Source organism: Rhea americana, unplaced genomic scaffold (genome assembly GCF_003343005.1).
Source record: "Rhea americana isolate MKP2758 unplaced genomic scaffold, rheAme1 scaffold_250, whole genome shotgun sequence".
Taxonomy (NCBI): Eukaryota; Metazoa; Chordata; class Aves; order Rheiformes; family Rheidae; genus Rhea; species Rhea americana.
In genome coordinates, this window is record NW_028186369.1 from 191905 (window position 1) to 214764 (window position 22860).

Below are 22860 nucleotides of genomic sequence, written 5' to 3' on the forward strand. Positions count from 1 at the left end.
AGTATATGTACCTGTTTGTCACAAGTAAACCAGCCCCTATCTGTAATTATATATAATTTTTATATCATTGATTTTTGGGAGGCTTTCAGTCAAGTGACTTTCAAAAGTAACCTGTAAATAAGACTTGCTTATTTCTTCCTTACTCTACTGAAATAGCTCCTGAGCTATGTCCACACTCCAGGACAGTGTTTGCCTACTTACAGTAAAGAAACTGTAAAATTTAGAATATTGGACAGCATGAAATTGAAGTTTTCTACAAGCAGTCTCATATTTAAGAATTACTTTCACATTTATTTAGGCATTACTCTTCCAAGTTATGGTGTTTTTCCACTCTTACTAAAATGCTTTCAAGCTTAAAAACAGCTTGTGAATGACAGTTTTGTGATACAATTCTTGCAGTGAACAGGTACCTATAAAAAGTAGTTACAAATTCATTACCAAGTAAGCTATGAGATGCTGCTTCATTTATCCTGTGTCATAACAGTTAAGTTACACTTCTAGCTACGATCCCACCAACACGTAATATTGGGGCTCCTGACTTCTTCTAATCAAGTCGACAGAGCAAAAGAATCAGAGGAGATACCAGCACACATCAGCAGAACTCTTCCCCTTCCCCACCAATCACCCAGAACTGACTGGGCACTCATCGCAACAATGATGCGCACTCATCCCAACTCATGATCTTATTTTCTTGGAGATGACTCAAAGAGACTGCCTGTAGGATTTGGGAGAGCCCTACCTTTTCTGTTTGACCGTGATGCCCTTCTGTTGTAAAGCCTTCTCATTGGCCATCTGCAGGAGCTGGATCTCCTTCCGTGAGAAAAGCCGGATAGCAAAAGCTTTTTCCAAAAGCCTCTCTGGGGACACTGACTTGGCAATGTCTCTCACAAAAGATCGAATATCCTGCTGTACGCTGTCGGACTCCATGGGCTGCCCAGCTCTGACTTTGTGAAAGAATTTCAGAAGAGCCAGTGCAACACGATAAAGAACCTTGTAGCCCTCCACCARAAACACATCAAAGACCCGCACAATGTATACCATGGGCAGTTCTCCAAAGAGCCAACGTTGCCAGTCAGAGTATACTTCCAAAACATCCTCAGACACTGCCACCATTAGCTTATGTGCTGCCTGACAGTACTTGTTAACCAGGTCACCAAAGGTCATGCAGGAGGATTCAAAAGCTAAGAACGTCTGATCAATGAGTCGCTTAGATGGATCATTGCAAGCAAGGATGCGACAAACCTTTTCGAAGCACTCTGCCTCATCTTTGCTGTAGTGGAGGAGCAGAGCTGTCACAGAGGGCAGCGCTGGACAAAATGATATGTCTGGGAACTGGTTTGCAATGCACAGTATTATCTTCCTGACTGCCCCAATGCCTTCTGCATTCAAGCAGTAAGTAGGAACCAGGCTGTCATCCACAAACTCTGGCAGTGGAAGGGAGACACTGTTACGTTTTCCAATGATCTTCACAACAATGTCCCGGTACACATTTGCATCTGGAGTCACTGTGCGGCATGGGATATTGTTAATTAGTTTGTGGTACACTTTGGCTCTCAACGAGTGGTTCTTGGCCCAGTAGCCCTGCCGGGCCAGCTGTTTGAGCTCCTGGAATTCTGTGCAAGTTAGCTCCTTTGGGTCTTGGCTCTGGACAGTAACATCCATTTTCTCCCAATCCACAAAGCGGTTGTATTCATCCATGGCTCCAGGAAAAGCATATGAGAAAAAATCATGAGAATGGAGACCTTATCTAGTCATTAAATGACTYGCAGCTTCTCCTGCAAGAGGGAAAGGAAAAATAAATAATCAGATATTTAAATAACAGATAATCTTTACAAACACATACATTCAGCTTTTTCCTGCACTGCCAAGAYTGTTTTCCAAAGCAAAAAATGTTAGAGGCATGCCTTTAAAAAACCCAAAGACAGAACCACAAACTTTATTTCTGTTTTCATTACATACTCGTCAAGAACTCATACCGAAGTAGTTTACCAATGGCAAGCCAGATGTAGTTCCTCTGGACATCGYAACAGGAAGTGAATTTTCTCTTGTGGTCACACAGCCACAGAGATCAGTTTGCTGATGTGGTACAATTTTTCTTTTCTGCTGCATCAGTGAGATGTACAGATCAATGCTAGTGTCAGCAAAAAGACRACTGCTAGGCAGCACCAGCCTTTCTGATGACAGTACAGGATTGGATCAGCTTAAAACACCCTTAGGAAACCGCTTCCTCATTTTCTCACATACTGCACTATACTTGTGGTTCTGAACTTGCATGGAAGTCTATGATCAAATCAGCCTCTAGAGGGCCTGCTCTCATCAACATTAGAGGATTTTTAAACATGCAGTCCAGTGCAGTAGGAACAAGAGTTGAAGGTCCAGGTCCTAGTCTCTTAATTTCCCAAACGACATGTTTACACAATTTATTAGCTGAATCTCATGTCAAAGTACATCTGTGTCCTAGCAAACACAGCATGACTGCAACACTGTTACCCATACTTCTATTAGTTTTAATCAAGTTGGTGCAAAACTAGAAGGGGACAAACAACTGGATTGCCCAGTGCTGCAACCTTCATCAATGTATCTTTAGTGCTGGGTTAAAGCTAGGAACGCGCATGGCTATTGATGCCGCAAAAGTAAACAATCCCTATCACATACAACAGTCCCATCAAGCTGTTTTGTACAAAGGTTAAAGTAACAGAAACAATTACAGCGTTTCCAAAAAGCTTCAGTTGTCACTCACACAACTCACACAACATCACATCTCAGCTGATGCAGTGAACCTTAACACTTCCAAGTATGGTATTTTTTTTTTTTTAACCAAGGCAGATGACTCTTTCTCCCTACTTTGYTACTGGGAAAATAAAACAAACATTTTGTCTTAAGTAGGCAGAGTTGCACAAACATACAGTTAGTATTAGCTTGGACAACAATACATTTAATCCAGATAGTTTTAGATGCTGGCTAAATATTAATCTGGGCATTTTGAAACCATATGGTAAAATTTAAATTTTAACTCTTCTTTTAAAAGCTTGGCAGCAACACAGAGGTGCCTTTCAGCAAAGGCTTAAAGACAGATCTTCACTTTCATATATTTCATATTTTTGTATTAAAAAGATGCCTTTCGGGTTGTCTTTGTAACATGTAAGAACAATAGAGAAATGGTAAACATTTTTCTTGTATACTTCAATGTCTGAAATTAATTCTCAGCCTGTAATTAAAGAAGGCAACATGTTGTTCCCACCTTAATTGTGGRAGTAGGATTTCTTATGATATTTTGAAAAAGACGCCTCTCAGTTTGAACTGAGAGCATCTCCTCAGGATAYGCAGAGACAATCATGGTAGGATGCTAGCCCATTGCAGCCCTTGGATGTCTTTTTTCCTGTAAACTTTCTGCTCTCTCTTCCACATAATTTTAGCTCTCATTCAGAATCAGAGGCATACTTAGAGGTTACGCGAGTTATTTTTCCCCCTGGAAATTACTGCTGATTCTAGAAATTAATGAATTAGATTAGTATATATTCCTCARCCAGCTTACCAAAGCCAGTGGCTATGGTAAGGAAATTAGGCTACAAGAATTTTGGATTAGAGTTTACACTTTGACTTGGAAAACCTGCTGGGTGCACAGGTGGGTCTGGCTGCTTAGGCTATTCAAAGCTCTAGGTGCTACAAGAACAGATGACAGCAAAGAAAGGGGCATTGCCAAGGCTGCCAGAGCATGACCAGCTCTTAAATGTACCTGCAAAACCAACAGAATTAGTGTGCTTCAGCGTAATGATGCATAACCACTCATACTGGGCCAGACAGCTACTTTAAGCCAGCAGCTCTCGAACTGGGAGTATTTACTTGCCAGAGGAGAAGAGCCTAAGAAACTTCAGGAAAGTCCCGGCTAGCCTATGTCTCCTCCTCCTACTACTACTTCTTTATCTTTCTTCACCCCTCTTTCCATAAATTTCTTTCTCTTCTGGCAATCACATAAATAGTAACATTTACTTTGAGCTGACAGGGACAGGAGATGGAGGGCAACAAAGGCTTTCTCAGGTTCAGCAGCAAACGGCCTGTCTCCACCAACCTCTCTTATCATAGGGGAGCAAGCAGACAGTACTGCTTATCACGTTTGGAGGGCCTGGAGGTTGGCATGCCAGTTATGGAGCAAAGAAAGAGATGGACGGCTGCGTAAGGGTGCATGTCCACCAGAACTCCCACCCTCATCTAGACTACTCAGCTCTCCCGTATGAAGAGGGGGACATGACACAGCCAGAAGAGAAAAAAAAAATCAAACAAACCACACTTCAGAACAAACTGTTTGCACAAAGATACGGTTCAGGAGAGGCACTGAAACTCATTTCTACCTCCTCATTGCAACAAGTCTCCTTCCCTCCTGCTGATGGAGGATTTAGCACCATATTCTGGCACATAACCTCTAGCAAGATGGATCAGTATCTGAATTACATAGAACTGAAATGTTTTAAAGTACCTGTGCTGTGAGAACATAAGTATAAAGGAACTGTAAAAGAAGAAATAAAAGAAAACAAAAAAAAGGAAACAAAAAAATCCCAAACTCCAACCCCCCCAAAAGAGAGAATTAGAACTACAAAATATATGTTGAAAATATGTCAAAAATAGCTACAAAATATGCATCAGATTTTTTTCAAGGTTAAGTTTAAACTATGAAGCAAACAAATAATCATTAAAATTCAAACCAGGCAATGACCAAGGCAACTGACACTGGCATGTTTTCAAGTCAGCAACTGAAAGAGTTTAGGAAATATTTAGCTTGCTAGTGCAGCCACATTTTCCATTCCAGTCTCTTTAGGTCTTTCCATTGTCATTTGGGCTACTTTCAGAAGATGTCCGAGAACTATGCTGAATCTGTGCAAAACATAGCAGTGAAGTAGAGTATGACAACCAGAAGTCATAGACTGCTTGTGAAGAAAAAACTTGAAAGTATCCAAAAATAMATCCGTACAAGAGAGAAGAAAAAAAAAGAAATCCGAATCATAAATTAGCTTCATTGAAGAAAATAATTCAACATTTCAATCACAGAAATAATCAATTTTTAGTACAGTTCATTAAGATAATCAGTTTTTGCTTTCAAAAATCCAGGAATTATCAAATTGAAATATATGAATTACATCTATTCCAGAGCACAATTATTTCTTCCAAATCCAGAGTACACACATCCACAGTAAGGAAATAACTACATTATGAACTTTTCAAAAATAGATTCCAATTTTGACTAAAGCCTAAGAAGTTTATGTGATTTGATACTGCTGTTAAGAAACATAAAATAGTCCCCTTAAAACTCAAAATACAGTTTTTAGTCATGATAAACTTGTTCCATATTCAAGTATCCTTGCAACTACCTTCTGAAAGTTTGACAACAGGTTAATAGCTCATTAAGATACTTAATTTAGCTTATTAACTATTAAAATAGCTTATTAAGATACTTAGATATGTACTGTAGAAATACAGGTAGACACTGATCACTGAACTTTTGGTATGCATTTTTACAGCGTGCCAACAGAAAGCAAATGTTTTCTTTTCTTGCCCTACAAATAAAGACTATTACTAACCTCTCAAAGCTGCCGCGGATCGTTTATTGTTTACATGCGGAAGTAGTGATGTAGCAAGAGAAAAAGTACGACCAGGTTATAAAAGTGGACTTGAGCTCATGTGTGCTGAAGGCACACATGCAAATAATCAAAAACTGCTTCCTCAAAGATTACCAGCTATCAGCCCTCACCTCAATAAAAGAAAACTAAACCTAAAACTCTGAGCAGATGATTTCACATCCTTGGAGAATACTGAATCATGTCCGAGATATCTGCTTTATAAACCAAAAAATCTGATTAAAAAAAAAAAAAAAAGCAATGTAAAGACATCATAATACTGCAGAAAAGGACAGCTAATAGACAGTTACTCTTTTCTTCCTCAATACTTCAGTGCATCCTGCAGTTTTCTCTGAATCTAGATTCATAGGAGCATACCCTGATGTCTCTGCTATATAGATCTGAAAATAGCATTTCATAGCACTGTGTTCCCCTCCCCCTGCTACAAACCAGGAACATACTTTATTACCTTCACAGCTTCAGTTACGACCCGTGGTGCAATTCATTTAGCAAAACTGCGTCAGAGCTAAACTCAAGCACACCATTGAGCACTAAAACCAACTGAATGCAACCAGCTCATCTTGTGCAGGAGAGCAATCTCGATGATGTTGACATATTTCAGCATGATGATCYCTTTCAGTAGAGTACACAAGAGTTCGATGAATTGCCTTAATGAGGTTAAATGCAGTTCGATTGCTTTATAAATYGCTCCAGGCATTGTGTACAGCAACAGCTGGACTCCAGGTCAGCTTCAGGAATACAGCTCTGGATATCGTTCTACTACTAGTTTATCAATAACAGTAGGGGATTAGTTATTTTGTTTCCCACAGTTTTTCTACGTTCCTTTGGGACAAAGTCTAGAAACCTATTGAACCAAAATAAGTATTCACCTCTCATTTCGGTGAGTAACTGATAAAGACTGATACAGGGCAAACCATTTCAAGCACTTAGATGATTTCTCTTGAGATGTTGTAGTTGTATATGAAGGACTGATAGAAAACTTGCCTTAGAACGCTGTGCTTATATTCCCAGGAAAGTACTATTGCCTTCTTAAATATAGTCTTTTAATTAACTGTGAATCTATCATGCAATTAATTAGAGTCAAAAGTTCAAAAACAAAATGAGCTATTTAGTTCTTCAGTGCTTAGATAACTGGCAGTAACTTAAGAGAATCTATATGCCTCATATCTGCAAATGCTTTAACAGAAAGCATCATCCTCTCATTCCTATTCGATGTCCTGAGCTGACACAAACACTTCTGTGGCTCAGTAAGTGTTGATACAATGATCATGGAAAGATACTGTAGAAATAAAAAATTAATTAAAAAATCAAGATAAAGGCCTGAAAAAAAAATCTTTTATGAAAAAAAAGAAAAGAAATTGCTATTATGAAAGGGGAGAAAGAAGGCTGAAGAGAGAAACATTGTAGGAAGATACAGAACAGTAAATTTTATCAAAGGTATAGATCAGGAGCATTTGTCCTGCCTGTATCATAACAAAAAGGAGGAATAATTAATAAAAATGAGAGAATTTCATTTTTCTTTTTAAAGAAAATTGTATTGCAGCAACAGATTTTACACATTGCACTAAAAAAAAAAAATCCAACAGCTACTATAACAAGAATTGTGAAGAAATGCACAACAGCATACTTTTTCCATAACGTATTCAATTTCTCAGCCAAGAAACAAGAATTAATACCTGCAATCCCACCAATAAATGCTAATGAGATAGATGGACACTGCCATAATTTCTTTATCTACTAATGCCAGGTATACATAAGCAACGAATTTCAGAACCAAAGCTGTGCCATTCTAAAAAGGCATGTCTGATGACGAAGTTCAGCCACTGAACGGGTAGAAGTTTATGCTCAGACGCATACACAAACACAACGCTGAAGATGCAAATTAATTTTCTTCTTGAAGGTTTAGAAAGATTTTCTTTATGTGAATTGGTTGAAAAGAACAGTACTGAAAGTGGAAAAGTTAAGTCTTCCTACTCCAAAAATGGAACGGAAGAGCAGCAGATATTCACATTCTACACTCAGCCAATTCTATAATGAGCCAAATAAGTTGGGGTCAGGAAGTTATAACAATCTTTTCTCAGAGTTTCTATTAAGTTTGAAATATAAGCAATTCTAAGTCCATATTTTATTTTATAGTATTTATAATATTTAAGCATAGACTGAAAAATGGAAAATACTTAAGTAGTCTGGTCCATTTCTTCTCCAAACATTTCATTCCATTCAAAACAACTGCCAGCAGTATCGTCCACCTAGTTTTAACGCTCCAAAATGACAATTCATAATTTTCTTTGGGGAAATTTTAAAAAAAATAGAACAATCAAATCAATATTCTTCCTATGATATTGCTTGTGTTTCCCCTGATTTCCTGCAAGTTGTAAGACTGAAAAAATTCTCTCACACTGTGCTCTTCTTCCCTTCATTTTGAAAATGGAAGTAATCAAAAACAGAAGTCTCCAGTAGCAAACTCTGGCTTGGGTAAAAATTTAACACTAAATATGTAATCTTCAGCCTTCATTTTTAGCCCTCTCTCTTTTCTGAATGTCTCAGCTTATATTCTTACAAATTTATGAGCATAATCTTATGTACAACCAAAGGGATATAGCATAACTACTTGTGGAAAGCTCTACCATATGACAGCAAATCCATAAGCAATAAAACAAGTCACTTTTCTGTTCTCTTGCATTGAAAGTTAACTGTCAGTCTGATGTCCATAAGCTTTAGGTCTTTATCGATAATAAAGATTTAATGACAGAAAAACATCTTTAAACATCCATACTTTGAAATGTTCTCCTGTCAGACATAATATCAACGTTTGTCTATGTGGAATGAAGATTTACTTCTCTTTCTCCTACCCAAACTATCTCTGCAGAAGTTCATGTAATCGTGTTTTATTTCTTACTTGTTTAGAGTTTCATTATGTCTAGGACAGCAGCTGACAGCATTAGTGGAAACACAAACAGATTTTATAAGTAGAAGATACACTCTGAGATCCTACAAAAAGTCATGCCTAAGCTATTAAAAGGGACACTTGACAAGAAGCATTTCACAGATTTCAGATTTATGGATCTTTTAGCATAGAAAAACCATCATTAGTTTTTGTGACTGAACATCACAACAGTGTGACCAGCATTTTCCTCTATGAAGCATTAACTTTCTATTCTTCACACAGTCAGTCTTCAGACAGTGATGCACCTGTGCAACCACAATCTACTTGAACACTTGGGCTCCATAGCTAACTGGAGTCTCTTGTCATTCGACTCCGTATTGGTTGGTATCATGCTGACAGAGGAATATTCCACCTGCTCTATGGAGATGAACCCACCCTTTTGCAAAGTTCCATATATATTTTTTCCTTCAGACAGCTTGAAAAATCTGCCAGTCATGATCTATACCATGTTGTAACTGGGTTCATTTCTTTTTTTATCTTCCTGTTCCCTAAAACAGTATCTTGTAGAATTGAGCCCTACGTTCACCAGGAGGCCACGTAAGATTAGGGACCTTGTCTGCAGGCCGCAAGAAAGCCTTCGTTGTTCAAATGACGTACAAGCAAGATTAGCTCATCATAGTCTCAATTTGCCCTCTTGTATATACGAACACATTAAATTTCTTAAAACTAATGGTCAAATTCAGATTCTTTACAATGCTCATATGCCTCAAAAGGGTATCCAGATTAATGAACCTTGTGCATTCTCTCTTCTAATAGTTTCAAAATATGAATTGTGCCATTCAATGTCTGTTAAAGAAGCGAGTCAAATTCGATTTCTGATGTCACCAAATGTTATGTGATTTTGTCTTTTTTTTTTAAAGTAATCAAAGCAGTGCAAACAGTATAGAGACTTAAGTCAATTTAATTCTTCTGCTAAATTAATTGATAGGGCATGTTTAATTTGTTCTAAGACCTCYCAGGGCAATATATGGATATAGAAAACCTTAATCTGTCAATCCCAGAGTGCTTAAGGGATACCTAAGTTAGATAGTGGGCAGACAAAGCAGTAACCCTGGGATAACTAGCACAAAAGTTCTAAATCAGTCAGCAAGCCTACGGAAATTGCGTGTATGTATTCCTTCCCTTTGTGGTAAACAAGTGGTAAGGTACCTTGTATTCATACCAGCAGTTATCACTGTTCATGCCAGGTTAAATTTTTCTGTCTCCATAACTTCAGCAGGCAGCTGAAAAAGGAGAAGTAGGAAAACTGTATTATCTCAGGCTATTTTATTATTCTCTGCACTGAGTGTCAAAGGTAGAGGTTTTTCTCTGGAAAACAAAAGCTGACTTACAGTCATGTGAACATAAGAAAGTGTCAAAAATAAAGCTGTAATTTTATAAAGATATTTATTTTCTTCACCTCAGTAAAATCCTGCAGGTTTCTCCCCTTTCCCAAGATTGCTCAGAAAAGCTTCAATAATCTACTATCTCTAATAATAGAGAATCTCCCTCCTGAAACAACAACACACTGAATAAGGCTCAGACACTAACGCCAAGCACTTCCAAGTGCATCTTACAATTAAAGGAGGATCTAATTCTCCTAATTCAGGAAGAATGCCAGCAATGGCATTTCAGAAATCTTGAACATTATATTGCTTCATTTTGATAGTTATTTCTGTAGCCTTTCCAAAGGCAAGGAGCAGCAATGAATGGTAAGGTAAATAAAACATGTATGCAAAGAGTATTTCACTTAGAAATCCATAATCAAAAATACTTTTTTCTGTTGGTAGCCTCCTCTGGGACAAAAAACAGTACAGAAAAAGCATTTTATGCTGAGAAAGTTAACAATGTAGAATCCTAAACTAGTCACGCTTTATCTCAATTATGATTTTAAATAAAATGGCATTTATAACAGATGGATTGTTGATGGTTTTTAACATCAAAGTTTGGGGAAAAACATTGGGAAGACTAGTTCCATTAGACAGTCATTAAGATAGTTAAAGAGCCAGAATACATGATATGCAAAGAAAGGATTCATGGTGGATAGTGATCTTTATCCATGTGTGATTTCAAGTAAACTTAAGGGAACAACATGCCTGACACGCTGACTCCTCTGTTGGATATTGCTACACAGGCCAATGGATTCAAAGTGAAAGCTAGAGGCGCAGGCCTAGAGGCATGTTGAGACACACAGCAGCAGGACTACAAGAATCCTGTTTCCTCAAGGAAAAACAAATAATTTCTGCACACAGTGAAGATATATTACCAAAAAACCAAAMCAAAACAAAAATCAGACTGAAGTGCTTTTTTAATCCTTACCTTGGAACTCATCATCATACAGATCTTACGAGTTACTCACTTGTGTTACAACAGACTGCAGGGTCTGTTGATGGAGGGGAAGAGAGAGAAGAAAGGGGAAAAAAAAAAAGACTTAAAACCAATGCAGCAGAGAGCATTAGCTGTGCAGTATACCTCCATACCCTTAAGATAGTGGCTGTGCTGTRTGGCTTCCAACCATTTGCAGCATAAAGAACAAGGGGACAAATGTCCTCACAACAGAGAGGAACAGTCAATTAACCATTAATGTTATTAAATTGCTTACAATACAAACAAATCATTTCAGTCTCTAAAACCAAAGGTGGAATTACAGCTCGTGGCACCTTTGTCATAAATACTTTTAGCCAGTGTTCTCACTAAAGTCTATTGCTTGTTTTTTCTCAACAGTTCTCACTCAATGTTACAAAGTGTTTTGTCTATGAAATTATAGAAACAACAAAATTCTACACTGAACAGGCAACCTCTGGAGAGTATTGTTTTTCCTAGTACTGTTTGAGAGAGGTATTTTCTGCATAGGWGGAGGACTTCAGAACACTGGTTCTGCAGCTTGCAATACTTCTCTTTTTATATATTAGATTCCAAGTTTTGAAACAAAAACATCTATATTCTRAGATATACAGTGGACTACAAGCTTAGATCAGCTAACTTGGTRGTGGTCAATAAACCAGTCCCGTGTCCTAGTAGGAAAAAAAAAGCTTAAAGTAATAACCAATCTGATGAATGTTGGTTTTTGTTCTAAACAAATGATATTCAGCCTGGCAGATTTGGAGACAACAAAGTTCTACTTCATTGTGAAATAAAGTCACTACAGCAAGTTCATGCACTTAAGAGTTCTTTCTTCTGCAAGATGTTTTTCCCCTGAAAAACTCTTCACAAATTAATCCAGTATTGATGTAGCTACACAGAAGTTATACCTATTTGCTGACACAACATAGCCGCATGTGCACTAAGCACACAGAAGTATGCTCATTAAGAATAAATTTCATAAACTGTCTGTATCTGTATTAGTTTGTTGAGTGGGTATCAATAACAGTTGGCCGTTGAGAGAATGTTTTAAAGCCCAGGTAGCTGTTTTGGAGCAAAATAAGGAGGAGAAACATTTATCCCAGCAGCTTAAACAAGAGGAGAACACATGAGATACTTGGTTGCTTAGACAATTTAAAGCAGTTGATTYCGCAGTTAAACATCACCAGCGTTTACTCCCATCAATACACACGGAATGCAAGCAAGTCAATCATTAATATAGTGCAATTAACTATGTCTATTTTTATATCAGAAAGGTCGCGTGATTGCCTGGACAAGTACAAAAGGACTGAATGGCTAAAGACCAGCATTGCTTACATAAACTCTAAACACTACAAAACAACCCCCTGCCCCCCCTCTGCAAGACACTATGCAAAATCTACCAGAATATTCCAGTTAAACTTGACAATAAAGRCATGCTCAAATAATTATGCCAGACATTTAAAGAAAACGTTCTTTAGATCTCAGTCACAATTCAAGGCTATATAGAGATGAAGAATAAATAGCTATTTTTCTTTTGGATCACTAACACAATTTCTCTCTTTCAAATGCTAAAATATGCCTGTCTGCTTCTCAGTATGCATCCATATAACCTTACATAAGCAGTTTTAATGGCCTCTCCAACCTAGCAGGTCAGGCAGAATGTATTCTAAAGAGCTAGAAGAATAGCAAGAACTAATTCTATGGTCCGCCGCCAATAATTTGCTAGTCCCTAATTCTAGCTTCAGTGCTGAAGCAAAGGCACTTATGATTTAAGCAAATGCCATGGTAGTATTATCAGACTGCAGTAACCTTGGCTTTGGAGATAGTGAGAGACATGAGCRGTATGCATTGGTTTACTCTACTTGCTTGTTTGTCTGCCTTGAATTTACGCATACATTAATTYCAGTGTACGAGTAGCATTTTTCAGTTTACTTTACAAACCAAATGACAAAGGTAAACAGGGGAGAGAGAGACTGTCTCGAGGTTTCAAATTAAAAGAATGAAGGAACATAGACAACCAAGGGGAGAAAATCAAGGCTGTAAAAAGAGGAGAGGATTGGGAGGAGCAGAGACTTATCTCCAGGAGGGGTCCACAGATAGCTTTKACAAACATTTACTTGGTAGCATTTTAATTATTAACAGCATAAAGGGAAGCAGAAAGTGTTCAAGTTCTGGCAACAAAAACACCTGCAAATTTTCAAATATTAATGRTATAAAAGGCATTCAGTACAAAGATTCCAAAGAGTCAGTTATTGTGCAACACTATCTACTGCCATTTTGCAAATTACAAAGGACAAGAGTATCATGTATTGCTTRGAAGCAACAAGCAGCTAATATAAAATGCTGCTGGAACACCTGAACTTAAGTTATCAGYGCTGTCCCTGAAAAGTAGCTCTCTTAGAAAACTGTTGCAACAGATTTCTGTCCAACTACTAGTGATYGCACAAAGAAGCAAACCCTCACAACTGGGAACTCCAGAGCCCCAAACATGAACCATGTATTTCTGTGCTCTGCATAGACATGGATACTTTGACAGTCCTGTTGAGATTACCTGTAATTCAGAAAAACTTTTGGATGGCTCTAGGAATTGAGCCTCAAAATACAAAGTTTGAAAATAATATAGTTCCATATCGAACCACCTATTTCTCCCCTCATCTGTTATACATTATCTGGGGCAGAATCCAAGCTGGTACCCGCAACATCGAAAGTTCTCTTGATGCCTTCTGACACTGCCTGGGGTTAGAGTAACTAAATTTGTTAAATGCACTCRGTTGTTTACTCACTTGTTGGAAGGCCCAGAAAGGCTGAGGACCATCTTGGTAAATTATAGCAGGCACCCTAAATCTGATATCAAATTAAATAACATTCTGGCCACCAATAACATTCTTTTACTTAAGTAGCTGCTGTACACATATTTCAAATAACAATTCCTAAATAAAGACTAACATTAAGAAAACTGGTAAGATAATTTTACTTTCCCAATAGAAGTCTTAAAATACTCAAGGGAGAAGCTGCAAAACAAAACTTTGGAATGTGAATATACACTGTCCCATTAAATAGTAATAGCTGGAATAACAAGTGTAAACTGCTTACTTAGATCAGCACTACCAGGAATCATAGGATTCATCTTCACATTAGGTCTAGGACCTGAAATGTTTTGTAGGAAAAAAAAAAAAGAGTATTAACCTGCACGTTAACATTAAAAAGCACGTACAGGCYATTTAAATACTTTCTGAAGTCTAGACACACTAGAATAAATTAAAAGGCTAAAGTCTCTTAAAGTCAGTTTTTCAGCAAACTTGATGGCACATAAGTGAAGAATATAATCGTTACAACAGAAAAAGAAACCCTTTCAGAAAGAGATGAACCACACTGTTTGCCACCTATAATTTACGATAGGCATTAAAACACCTATAAAAGCACGCCAAGGATCCAAACCCAATCTTTTTACTGTAGCGCTGCATAAATTAGGCCAGTGTTGTGCTGAYGTAACTACGGGTATTTTGCAGGAAAAGCATAGTAAGCATCATCAGCTAACCTATTAGCACAGTTSAAGTACTAAGCAGGAGCTAACTCTTCCAGGCTGATATGTGCAAAATTTTACTTCATTTTTTAACATTCTACCACTGGAAAAATAATCACTTGCAGGGCAGAAATAACAGCCGGGTACTAAGAGCCGCTGAAGCACTCTGCTCGCGACCTGCACACGGGCGCACTCTCAGGACAGAGCCGCTCGCCGACGCGAAGGCGCCGCCCGCGGGGGGCTGCTGCGCGCTCCCGGGCTGTACCCCCGAGCACAGCCCCGCTCACCGCCGGCGCCGGCCGCGGCCACCGCGCCCGCTCCCTTCGGCGTGGCCGCGGGAGCCCGCGTCGCTCCGCGGCCTCGCAGCGCCCAGCGAGCCGCGGCCCCAGCAGAGCCGCCCGCCGCCGCCTGCGCGCCCCTCCGCCGGCCGGCCGCGCCCCCCGGCCGCCCTCGATGTCCACCACCAACGGGGAGCGCGCTCCCCCGGGGCCCCTGGGCCGCCCGAACCTCCTCCCACCCCACTTCGCTCCGCCGCCGCCGCCCTTACCCCGCCGCGCTCCCGCGGCTCCTGTCAGGCCCGCGCGCTCCCGCGCACGCGCGCCGCCGCCGGCTCGTGCCCCAGCGGGGGGGGGGGGAGGAGGGGGCAGACCGGGCTCTGCGCATGCGCAAAACGCGAGGCCGGTGGCGGGAACGGCGTGCGCACGCGCCCGATGGGCATGGCCGGGGGGGGGGCGGTGCGGGAGCGTTGCAGATGTTTCTTCTGGGCGTGGGGCCGTGCGGGGCTTCAGGCTGGGCCGGCACTGGCAAGGGGGGCGGGTGGGGCTGTCCTGAGCCGTGCCCTGTGCGGGCAGCGGGCGTGGGTGCTGCAGAGCCCGGGGGGGGGCCGGTGGGCGTCGCTGGCGGGGGTGCGTGGCGTGATGCGCCAGGCCCGCGAGGGGAGCTGTGAGGGGGGCGGGAGGTGGGGGGGAGTGAGGGGAGCTGCGAGCTGTCGAGGGGCGCCGTGGGGGCTCGGCGGAGGGGCGTCACGGTGGGGGGAACTTTCCTTCCTCATCTGTAAATTGGAGAGCGCTATTTGCCAGCCTTGCAGTAGACTTTGGTGTCCTCAGATGGAAAGCTCGGTGCGAATATTAGGTATAAACGTTATTTTAGGGATGCTTAAAGGTCTGAGTGGCTTAGTGCCTAGTAACGAAGTGCTTGTTTTTCTGCAAAGCCCGAAATGGCTGGAACAGAAATCAGTTCATTTTAAATATGAAGGACTTCCATAGTGTTTATTTGACTTGACTTGGCAACAGCGTTCTGTTTACGACTACATAAATAACTGCCACATTAAAGATTATTAACTAGGAATGCTTAAGTGACTAATAAAGCAGTAATCTTTTATATGGCGTTGTAAATGTACACAACTTAGTAAGGCAGGCTCTTGCCAAACAGATAACAAATCCTTTACCCAGAGTGTTTACAATCTAAAAGAAGCCATAAAGGACCACAAAGAGCGCATAAGACATGGTAATGAAACATAACACAATACATAAATTATATAATTAGGTAAAAATACATAAACCGCAAAAATTGTCATTGTGGTTGGATTTTAAAGGGCTAGGTGGGTGTCTTAAGTGAGGGTTCCTTCTCATATGTATCTTAAAGGTACTGGGTAGTGAACAGAAGTAAGGTAGAAGATAATGCTGTCCTTCCTGCCAGGAAGAAGTGGTAGATAGCGTCCCAGGCAATGTGGTGATGGAGCAGAGTGCTGGGTATCTTGTCTCTGACAATGGCTAGTGCTTTAAAAGATAGTGACAKTCCTGGTGTTTTCAAGGAATGACTTAACTCATCATTGGTTGAAAGCAGATACATTAATCACTTCTTCAGGGCTTGCTTGTGACTGGCAGAATGCTGCTGTGGAGAGTGACGAACTCAYGTCACTCTGAAGCACATGATAGAGCCATTTCTAGAAATTGGACTGAGAAATCATTCGTTTATCCAAACGTAAGTTCTGTGACAAAGCAGATGTGGCAACAAATATATAATTTGATATTCGCTTGTATTCAGTTCTGAAGAGTCTTAGAGGGTGCTTACCTGGAAAGAAAATCTGTCCTACACCAAATGAAATTAAAGAGTTAGCAAGGAAAGCAGGTTTAGAAGAGGATGAAAGTAGATGAAGAGGTGTGAAAGCAGAGGTATATAGACAAAATTCCATATGATTTTATTAAGGGGAAGAAAAGCTTCCAGCGATGTTCAGTGTTCATAAGATCCCTTTACTGTAGCACCTTGATCCTTTGCAGTCTGTATGTATTTAGGCTCATGGTACCCCTCTGAGGTAGAAACTGYTGGTATCCTTATGTTTCACAAGGGAAACTGAGGCAGGGAAAAAGGTGTGCACATGGTGCAAATAAAATTAGGGACTGACAGACTTTAGAGAAGCAAACTAAGGCACAGGGAAATGTATTGGAATTTAGGGGTTTCTTTGCTGAAGAGTGAAATGTCAAAGTATTGTGTTCAGTGTTCAGAAACTAGAAATAACTGAAGGTTCTCTCCAAATTCCTGTGCTGATGCTCAGTGATGTGTTATTGGGATAGCTAAGAAGAATAATGGTGACAGCTGAGTCTCTCCATTACCTGAGAGTTTTTACCATCCCAGTAACCCACGTGCCATAGATGATAGTATTTAAGGATACTGAGTCTCGCGCAGAGATAAGGTCAATCCATGGAAATCTCTCAGATCGGGGTAGAGACGCTTGTGAGGAGGCATGTGTGATATCAGGATGAAAAATAAGAGCAGCCTGTCAGTCAGCTGGTAGAATTTGAGGAAGTGGCAGATAGTGGAGTGTGAATAACACATATTTGAGGGCATCTACTTTTGTTTCTGGAGAAGGGTGTGCATTCCTGGAGTTTTATAGAAGTCAAGGAATGCTCAGGCTCTAACTACTGAACTCTGCAGTGACTCAAAGTCAAGAGTAAGACCTGGTGACCCTGTAGGCAATGAAGACAATAAGTATGCAAAGGCTTTCTAGGGATAAATTAAAGATTTTGTCCATAGGGCTGGCAGTCAACAACTCTCCGTGTTGGAGAACTTTTATGCAGCATAAAATAAGTTTCACAAGTATGAAGTCCAGTGAAGCCTGGTTTCCTATGGGTTTGTGTCTTGAGGATGGTCTCTCTGTGTATTCTTTGAAGACTAGTAACAGGTGAGCTTACACTGAATCTTTTCTCTGCATGGGGACACTATTCTTCCTGGCCATTCATTTTCCTGAGACATGCTGTAACAGAAATTCCTCCAGTGCATGTATATGTCTCATTGTATGATGAAACCAGGCTAGAGTTATGGTCTAGATAGTGGATATAATGGAGTCTATTTGGCAGGGGCAATGGAAGGACTGGAAAGCTGAATTGAGAAAGGAAATGAAAGCAAGAAAGGAAAAGAAAGCAAGGAATGGCTGAGTTGGTGGAATAGGCTTTCACAGAGAAAAACTGTATGGGTGTATAGCAGCTTTGAAGAGGAGGCTAGCCCTCTTAGGGTGGCTAGGAGAGTGGACCGAGTATCAACAGGAAAGGCCAGTGTGCACAGAAGGTGCTTAAGCCAAACCCTGGGGTGGGTTTTAGGAAAACTGTGGCTATGCTGGTCCCGTTGCAATGCTGCTTGCACAGGAGCTGCTTGCATTGAAGGCTGATAAGCCTGGCAAAGTGTGACCTCCTGTGGGTAAAACTGGGAATTACCATGGGTTAATTAAGCAAAAATGCCACTGTCTTAAGGGGAAGCTTGCTGTATGAATCACCTTCTCTTCCATCTGCAGCAATCAGACCTGGCTCTCTCCCCCTGGGTGTGCTGCTGATGTTCTTCCTGGCAGTGAGGGTGAGGCTTTTAATGTGCCCAAATTGGGACAGTGCATGTTTCAATGAGAAATCAGGGGGGCACTGTCACAAAAGCAGCCACCCATTTCTCTGTGGGCCCAAGCAAGCGCTCTGTGGATACAGTTTCCTGGTCATTTGGACAGATTGCAGCTGCCTTTGCTGTTTCTTTGCCCCTTCCCTCTCCATCTATGCTGCTTCCTGCCTTCCCTCCTGAAGGTTAGGTGATCATCTTTTGATACTGTGAGCTCCGTGGGAGGGGTTAGCTTTTGATACTGGCATGCACAGAGGATTTGTTAGGAGCGGTTTAGCAGCTTTCTTTTTCGATGGCTCTAAATCTGCTTCATGAGAGAGCCAGGACATGGCTGTGTGGTGTTATGTATAGTATGCTCTCAGTGTATTACATCAGGTATTCCAAAACATGTAGTGATCACATCTAAGCATCTTGCTTTGACTGCAGGTATTGCTGTTGCACATTACCTTTGTAGGATCAGGCATGCAGAGATCCATCTGACTGGTTGGCACTTTTGGGACACTCTTGCCATCTCCTGAAGGATCTAGAGGAAGAGAATTCATTGCAGAGGGATTTCCTCTTTGGGGAATTTGGCTCCATCTGTGGAATACCTGCTTGCTGACCTTTGGGATCTCAGATATAGCTTGTCTATTTTCTCAAACTTTTTCCTGGCATGGTGATTTTGAGTGAGTTTGGTTTATTGTGATGTGCAGGTATATTGAAAGAGTTGGGGATGCATAAGCAGGGACTRTTGGTGAGGCACATTCTACAGACCTGAATGAATAAATAAATATTGCTTGATTTATGCCCTACACTGTCTTTGATGTTGTCTTAGGCCCTGTACTCCTTTGCACAATCCCAGATGTAGCACTGCTTCTCAAGGGACTCACAGACTTTAACCAGGCAACTTGGGCCTTTGTTCTTCTGGCATTTATATCGCTAGCAGAGCTGTAGGGTGCCTCTGCCTGGGCAGCTGGCTAACCTGCATTCTAGGTCTAAGGTACCTTTTGCCACCTTGTGTGATGGAGAAGTGAGAAAAGGGCCTGGAGAGTTTACAGTGGAGGTGGCTGGGCAAGCAAGTGCAAAACCAACCTGTGATCTCATTGTTTTGCTTTCTGGAGACCTAAGAATAAACTGAACCTACTCTAGTGAAGAACTAGAAGAAGGTGAAGCGCCTAGATGGAGTGGAGCGCCTCCAGATGGCTGGAGTGGATTCCCTGCTTTCCCAGCCAAATGGCACCAAGTTCACTGATCTTGGTTCAAAAGCCACTTGCCAGGGCAGGTTCCTAGCTCTGCATGGCGAGTGGACTGTACACCAAAGTCCATGGCACTGGCTGCTCCCAGACCTGTTTGTATTCTCCCTTACAGCAAAGCAGAATCTGCAATTAGTGTTTCCAAAAGGTGTGAAAAGAAGCCGGAGCAAAAGCAGGCTTGGTGGGTTCTCTAACCCGGGTCTGTCCCTTGCAGCCCTCGCACCTGTACCAGAGTGTGAATTGCCACTCTGTGCTGGTTCCCCCCACCCCTTCTGCACACTCTGTTTTCATTAGCACATATTCTTGGGTTAAGGACCGTTCTCACTTCCAGCTGAACAAACAATTTCCATCCATGTAAAATCCAGCTTGATGCTAATAGGCATCTCCCCCCACGTTCCTCCCTCCCCTCTGCCACCTTTTGTGCAGTTGGCAGGACAAAAAAGTGGTGCTATTACCTGACTTATTATCAGCACGGGACTGTAATTTATGGTGCATGCTTGGTCAAGTGCCATGCTGAAAACATTTATGGCCTACTTAGAGCCCTGTGGGGTGGTGGGGAGGGAGGCAGCTGCAGAGGGGAAACCAGTTGTTCCACCCTTGCAAAATACTGCACAGCCCAAAAGCTTTCTCTACCTTCTGACTGCAACACTGTGGGAGGTCAGGCTCAGTGCCCCTGCCCCAYGTCTGTCAGAACAGCCTGAGACAAAAGGTGCAGGACAGATGTGTAGGACCTTACTGTCTATTCAGTTCCCCAGTTTTTACCTCATTTGGTCCTGTAGAGTCTCGTACCTCTGACCAGCATCTCAGCCTTGGCCTCCCTTGTCTTCYTAATATGTATGGCACTTCCTCCTTCCTGAACTCCGATGCCCTGTCCTCTCCTGGAAGGACAAATACAGTACTGCACAAACTGCCAGATATGCAGTAGACAGGGATGCAAGCCGTGAATAACTCCTCTGAAAAGAACATATTACAACAGGTTACCTGCTCTGTAGCAACCAGGTTCATGCCCTGAAGCGAACATCCAGATCATCTAGTTCATCACATCTGGAAATGTGGTGTGGAAAGAAAGGAACAAAAGAATCTTCATTGCTGTAGGTGGGCTTGATCTGAATAGCAATCTAGGCGACAAGGAAAAAGTCATTCCTAGCAGCTGTAATTTTTCCAGTGGTAGAAAAGAGACCTGTGAGAAATGAGACCTTAAATCTCAAGCCTGAGATGTGTAGTATAGAAATTCAGTATGGAAAAGTGTTTTTGACCACTGGGCTGTTTACTGAAAAGTTAATATTGGCTGTTGAGCATCTCTCAGAAAAATGTCATCTTTCATCATTTAAAAGTATTGGAGTCTGTCTGCCCTGTCCAGTTGTCCTGATTCAAAGGATGCAGGAAGGAGAGCATTGTCCAAATCATTTTGCCAGCTCTGGGGCACRTTTTCTTTGAATGTGCTTAGTTAGAGAGAGGATTTACTTGGTCTGCAGTGAGCCAGGCTCTCTGTGCACCATGCAGAAGGATCACACAGGAGTTTGTCCTCTTTTTTTTTTGGGGTCCATTCTTTACCAGCTAGCAGAAAAAMAGGTGTTATGAACCTTCTTCAACAGTGCCTACACATGCATGCATGTGCTGGTATTAAAGTGCACGTTCTAGTTGTGGTGGTGTAGGTGCGTAAGTCCCAGGCACGGTCTGCTGGTAGCCATCAAAGCTTTGCAAGATAAGGCCTCAGGAGTCCTAAGATGAAAGGAGTCCATATGCTGTCCACATTGTTAAGCTGATGTCAGCTCTAAATAGAGTTATCACCCCTAGCAGACATAGTTTCTGGCCATCCAATCTAAARGGTCCTAAGGCTGAGGTTTTAGTCTGGGAAAATGTCTCAAGCTGGAGTTACCGGACTTCTGCCATGGCTAGGCAGAGCACATATTTTGGATGGCATTCATTTCTCCATGTGGTAGCTGTCCAGAAGTTTGCCATTTGGTGTAATTTTGTCCCTTAAGCTCCATCTGTGCTATGCAGTGGAGAGAGACTGAAGCCTCCTGAAAGTGAATCAGCTCACTTGTCTTAGACACCTAGGATGAAATGGGTCACTCTATAGCTGCTTCTGTTTCTACTTACTAGAGTGTAGATATTCAGGTTAGACTGGATGGTGATCTTTCAAACAGCTAAAGTTAAAGGAGATGAAATCCACTTACATTTTTTGTGTGAACAGGGGATGATGGGAAACTCACATCATCTGTAGGATCTGAGCCAACTTTTGGCCTTATTCYGTTGACCGAGTTCCAGACACTCCATGCTCAGGTCAAATCTTCGCTCAGACTCTAGAGAGAGAACGCTCTTTTCCAGTCAGGGTGAAGTGGTTATGCAGCAATCCTAGCACTGGATCCCACTGACAACAGGGTAGAACCACAATCCTGAAATGCTTCAGTGTGTCGCTCAGTATGAAAGCAGGCTGGGTGATACTAAAACCTCTGCTTAGTGCAGGATAAATGGGAGAAGGGGGGAAAAAAGACCAAAAAATACCTGCCTTAAAAGGGTTCACTGTATGTGCACCTGATAAAAATTGTAACATGGGATCAGCTTTCTTCTCTGCTTGCTCGGCTTTTGGCATGTATAACCATGCTTTGGCAGGCAGGGCAAATTTCCTTCTCCCTGGGGTCGTTAAAAAGACCATTTCCCCATTTAAAGAGAGGGAGGGAGGTAGGGATGGAGGGGGAAGTTGAGCCTGGCTGCAGGCTAGCCTGGCCCATGCTGCCGTGCTAGCTAGCAGAGCCTTAGCTCTCCCACCCCCACTGCTCTCCACAGTGTTAGGCACGTGGGATTGAGGGAGGCTGGATGGGTATGAAAGCAAACACACATCTGGAAGTTCCTCCAGTTAATTGGGCAATTATTCATACCACTCTTGCTGGAACCAGCCGGCTACTGCCGAGCCAAAACCAACAACAGACGTGGGCATACTCCATCTCCTGCTTACAGTGGGGAGGTATGTGTGATGAGGTGGGGCTGGGGAGGGCAGGTTAAGTGTTGAGGGCATGGACCCACTCCTGGGCCACTCAGTTGAGCTATGGGAATTAACAGGGAAGCACTGGAGGCCTTGGGTGCTGTGAGATGCTGGGGAAGTGCTTGCTTCACGGCGCATGTGGGCCTCAGGTGGTGATGGGAGCACCAGGAGAACCCAAGTCAACCTGTGTTGGGTTTTATTAGGAGCTTGTCAGGCTATGGTGTTGGTGAAGGTAGTGCAGGCCCAGCTGTGCTCTGTTACACTTTGCTCCTCATAAATAGTGGATACACTGCCATTTCTGCCCATCTTCCACCTGAGCTAGGCTCTGACAGCCCTTGTTCACC

The 22860-nt window shown here is 41.8% G+C and overlaps 1 protein-coding gene across 2 annotated transcripts in view; it reads right to left on the bottom strand.

Moving 5' to 3' along the window:
- Window positions 1-15034, bottom strand: part of TBC1D24 (TBC1 domain family member 24) — a 30633-nt gene extending 15599 nt beyond the window's left edge. For both annotated transcript variants that reach the window (XM_085307005.1, XM_085307004.1), the window contains exons 1-2: window positions 14970-15034; window positions 740-1775 (exon numbers count right to left, since the gene is read on the bottom strand). In XM_085307005.1, coding sequence (XP_085163131.1) covers window positions 740-1698 — 959 coding nt within the window. In that variant the 5' untranslated portion in view covers window positions 1699-1775; window positions 14970-15034. The remainder of the gene's footprint in view (window positions 1-739; window positions 1776-14969) is intronic.
- Window positions 15035-22860: the final 7826 nt, after the last annotated feature.